General features: G+C 47.0%; 1 protein-coding gene across 5 annotated transcripts in view; it reads right to left on the bottom strand.

The window, feature by feature from the left end:
- Positions 1-4,785, bottom strand: part of LOC102417765 (zinc finger protein 420-like) — a 28,521-nt gene that overhangs the window by 17,622 nt on the left and 6,114 nt on the right. For 2 of the 5 annotated variants that reach the window (XM_023764929.1, XM_023764931.1), the window contains 2 exons: positions 2,933-3,041; positions 1,011-1,223 (listed from right to left, as the gene is read on the bottom strand). The exons of 1 other annotated variant lie outside the window; for it this stretch is intronic. In XM_023764929.1, the coding sequence (XP_023620697.1) occupies positions 1,011-1,025 (15 nt within the window). In that variant the 5' untranslated portion in view covers positions 1,026-1,223; positions 2,933-3,041. Of the gene's footprint in view, positions 1-1,010; positions 1,224-2,878; positions 3,042-4,348; positions 4,400-4,785 lie in introns of those variants that run through there. 2 more of the 5 variants (XM_023764932.1, XM_023764930.1) reach the window with 2 other exon arrangements.

Below are 4,785 nucleotides of genomic sequence, written 5' to 3'. Positions count from 1 at the left end.
GGTAGAGTCCATTATCTGTAACGCTTTCATTTTTTAGAAAGATACTGTATTTGTGGGCTTCTGAACTAATTAAAAATGAATAATAAAAATGAAAAGAAATCTAATTCAAGTCATCAATAAAGCTGTTTTAAAAAGAAAATAGCCTTAAGTTCATCTTTAAAAATATTCCCTCATTGCCCTAGCCCGGTGGTTGGCAAACTGCGGCCACATGCGGCTCTTTCGCCCCTTGAGTGTGGCTCTTCCTAAGCCTTAGGAGTACCCTAATTAAGTTAATAACAATGTACCTACCTATATAGTTTAAGTTTAAAAAATTTGGCTCTCAAAAGAAATTTCAATTGTACTGTTGATATTTGGCTCTGTTGACTAATGAGTTTGCCGACCACTGCCCCAGACTGAAGGGTCTCGGGTTCAATTCTGGTCAAGGGTACATGTCCCAGTTGTGGACTCGATCCCCAGTTCGGGATGTGCAGGAGACAGCCAATCAATAGTTCTCTCTCATCATTGATGTTTCTATCTCTCTCTCCCTCTTTAAAATCAATAAAATATATTTAAAAACAAAAAAAAGAGAGACAGGGAAATATAGAAACTACTAACACTGACTATAATAAGAAAAAAGGAAAGAAATAAGGAAAGAAAAACAATCTGGAAAGGCAAGAACATCAGAAGTAGAGAAATATGGAGGAGAGGAAGGAGCCCCAGAGACAAGAAGGGGAGCTGAGAGGGAGAGGGGTCCTGGTGAACAGAAGTGAGGGCAACAAAGGGGGAGGCACTTCAGACAGAGAGAGTGGTTCAAGGAGAAGAATTGAGGGATTGAGTGCAGGGACAGAAAGAGGGTTTTGGGATGACGGAGCAGAGGGAGAAGCAGCACTGTGTCAGCCAGCTGTGGGTAACAGGACAGATTATAACAGGGGAAGGAGAGAGAACACAGGTGTGGGGACGGAAAGAGAACTATATCAACAGATATTGGAGAAAAAGCAAACATAGCCTATGACATAGGACACATCTTTTACCTGAGAAGCAGCCATTTGGTCCTGGTCCTGATCGGGGTCGGGATGTTTCCTCAGGTGACACTATGTTGAGGAGTCACAGAATGTGCTTTCAAAGGCGTCCCCACAGCCTGTTAATCAGCTCACCTCCACTCACAGTCAGAAGGATCCGGAAAAGGGGGAAAGGTCACCCCCTCCAGTCCTTTGTCACAGGAGAGAGTCAGGAACAGTGAGCTCCTACATGGAGACCAAACCGTGAGATGTTTCATTCTATCTTCATGTGTTTGTCTTTCAAAAGATTTCCACAAACTGCTATAACAATGAGAGCATGTTCTGCTCTGCTGAACCCCAAACACAACAAAACACCTTTTTGTTCCCTTGAAAAAGCCTGCCCTGGGACCTATGATATAGCATCTTTAACTAGTTCCCTCCTGGGGCCTGCGCGACTCCCCCAGAGCTGTTTTCAGTAGCGCTGGGTATCAGACATCAGACCCAGCACCCCTGAGACCTCTGGGTAGTGGGAGGGGGTGAAGCAGGAAGTTGTACACCTGCAGGTTTCCCAGGCAGATTTCCTTCCTCTTGTCCCAGGAAATTACGGAGAATAGATCTTCATGCTAAAGCCTTTGGGGAAAGTTAGCTACTGAAATATGTTCATCAAATGAGTTCACCATGAATAGATGGGCTCTGTGGGAACCAAGTTCCAGTTCAATCCAGTCCATCCTTCAACAGTTTCAGAGAATGGACAAGAGGGACTTAGGGGAATAGTTCCTTTGTGGCTCATAGACACTAAATCCACAAATCACAAAAAGGGAAGGAAAGAGGAGCTAAACATTAGACCAATAAACAGAATGAGACTCTGACTGTTAAGATCATTGACATCCTTACTAAGTGCACACTGAGATCACCTCAAATTACTGACTAAGTACCAATGGAAGTTTCCACATATGATAAACAGTAGAAAGGATGCAGGGCTCAGAATATGAACAACACACAATATACTTCAAACCATGACTTCTAGGTTTAAAGCTTTAAAAAGGGAGAGACTGCCTTATATTAACAAAAGAATGATAAGAGCTGCTTGTGAGATGTCAACAATGGTAATTTCAGAAGTTAACGACTATTTACATGAATTAAATATCAGAGATACAAAATGCAAATCCATGGGAGAGAAAAAAAGATCCAGTGCTTCTAATATTCCTTCATAAAACATCAGACTCAGTCATCTCTTTTCCCAGGTCACCTCCTTCTAGCATTCCCAGGAAATAAAAAGGGGCCCATAGGAACAAATCAGTCTCTCCCTCTGTGTGATTAAGGTTGCAAAGGGAAGCAAATAATTATAAAATATTCATAAGCTTTATAAATTGGAGATCTGAAATTCTTATTCAAATCAGTTTAAACAATTCACTTGTTAAATTAAACATATAAGCCACAAGCCGATATATCACAACCTAACCATCCACATCCCATCAGCTCACCACTCACCCAGATCAGGGTTCCCCTCCTTCCCACTACTATGTATTCCTATCTATGGATCAGTTTCTGTCTCCCTGTTCCCTTTCTCTCCAATGTTGTCTTTTCCTATGTTTTTTGTTTTTGTTTTAATATATATTTTATTGATTTCAGAGAGGAAGGGAGAGGGAGCGATAGAAACACCAATGATGAGAGAGACTCCTTGATTGGCTGCTTCCTGCAAGCCCCCCAGTGGGGACTAAGCCTAAAAACAAGACCAGGAATGGAACTGTCACCTCCTGGTTCATAGGGCCACCTTCCACCACCGAACCATGCTGATTGGACTTTTCCTATGTTCTGCCTCCCTCTCCCCTGCTCTTTCCCCCCTTTTCTCTATTTCTGTCCCTATTCCTGCACCATGGAACTCCTGAAACCTATTTCACCTTCAGTTGTTCTTTCTCCTTGGTCTTTCTGATTGCTCCCATCTATGTACACACCTGGCTCTTTCTCTTCTCACTTCTGTGTCCCCTCTGCTGCCTGTCACAATCTGTTCTGTTACCTACAGCTGGATGAATCAGTGCTGCTTCTCCCTCTCCTCTGTCATCCCTACAATAAAAAAAAAAACATAAAGAAACCTCATGAATATTCACAGCAGTTTCTGTAACTGAGAAGAATAATAAAGACAGGTTAAGCAAGTAATGAAAAAACACCTCAAATAATGTTAACATTGTATGTAGAATCAGACACACCTATGAGAACTATCCTATCTACTATCTAATAATAGACAAACATGGTAATTGACCATGCCTTCGCTACGTCTCCCATTGGCTAATCAGCGTGATATGCAAATTAACTGCCAAAAAAGATGGCAGCTAATTTGGTTACTGCAGGCAGGGCGGGACAGCGCCATCCCACCTGCCCTGCCGCCATCCGGGCCTGCTATCTGCGACCCGGAGCGGCAGGCATCCCATGTGCGACCCAACCCTAGGGCGGCCAGGAGGGGCAGCAGCGATCAGCCAGCCTGCCCAGGCGTCCCGTATGCGATCCGACCCGGGGTGGCCTGGTGGGGCAGCAGCGATTGGCTGGACCGCCCGGGCGTCCCGTGTGTGACCCGACCCAGGGCGGGACAGCGTGGCTCCTCTGTCACCCCAGCTTCCTCATCATAGCTCCCTAGGGGGCCTAAGCCTTTAGTTGGACATCCCCCGAGGACTCCCTGGCTGCCAGAAGGATGTCTGAATGCAAGCTTTGGACTGATCCCCCGGGGAGTGGGCCTAAGTCAACTGGTGGACATCCCCCAAAGGGTCCTGGAATGCAAATGGGTGCAGGCTGGGCTGAGGGACACCCCCCCCACCGAGTGCACAAATTTTTCTGCACTAGGCCTCTAGTCTACAATAATAAAAGCGTAATATGCAAATTGACCCAAGGAACAAACAGCAGAATGAACATCTGGATGACCATGCTATGAAATGCTCGGGCGCCAGGCCAGCCAAGGCAGGTGAGATGTGATTGGTTGGGGGCCCAGCTATCGCCCCATGAAAATCCTGCAGAGGGAGGCCCAGGCCACCTATTGGCTGGCTGGGGACGGTGGACGGGGCCTCCCTCTGCAGGGACGGGGGCATCATGGAGCCCTGGTCAGGTGGCCAATGCCTACCTCTTTAGGGCAATCGATCTTGGGGCTCCTGGACTGTAAGAGGGCGTAGGCCAGGCTGAGAAACACCTCTCACCCCGCCCCCCTCAGTGGAAGAATTTCGTGTACCGGGACTCTAGAGTATACTATTAAAAGAGATAGAAAACATGTCATGTCAATGAAATCAAGATTTTGTGATAGCATAAATTTCATGAATCTATTTATGAATGATACCCTTTGAGTATCATCTACACTAATAAAAGACAAAGATGCTAATTGACCGTACCTTTGCTACGCCCACCAGCCAATCAGAGCGCCTATATGCAAATTAACCCAACCAAGATGGCAGCCAGCAGCCATGGAGCTGGAGCAAGCAGGAGGCTTGGTTGCCCCGGCGATGGAGGAAGCCAAGCTTCCCACCTGCCCTGGCTGTGGCCTCCGCAAAAGGCAACAAAGTTTCAATTTATAGAAGCTAAAGAAATCCCAGATACCTGCTTCCAGCCAGCCTCCACTGGGAGCTTGGGTGGCTGGGGGCTATGGCCACCCTGCAAACAGCCATCAGCCCCTCACACAGGCTGGCCAGACACCCCAGGGGAACCGCCTCCCTGAAGCGGGTGTGGCCAGCCTGAAAATGGCCCTCAGGCCCTCACCCAGGCTGGCCAGGCACCCCAGCGGGGACCCCTCTCCCTGAGAGAGGGTGTGCCCAGTCTGAAAACAGCCCTC

Source organism: Myotis lucifugus, unplaced genomic scaffold (genome assembly GCF_000147115.1).
Source record: "Myotis lucifugus unplaced genomic scaffold, Myoluc2.0 scaffold_365, whole genome shotgun sequence".
NCBI lineage: Eukaryota > Metazoa > Chordata > Mammalia > Chiroptera > Vespertilionidae > Myotis > Myotis lucifugus.
This window is presented reverse-complemented; position numbering and strand designations above follow the sequence as displayed.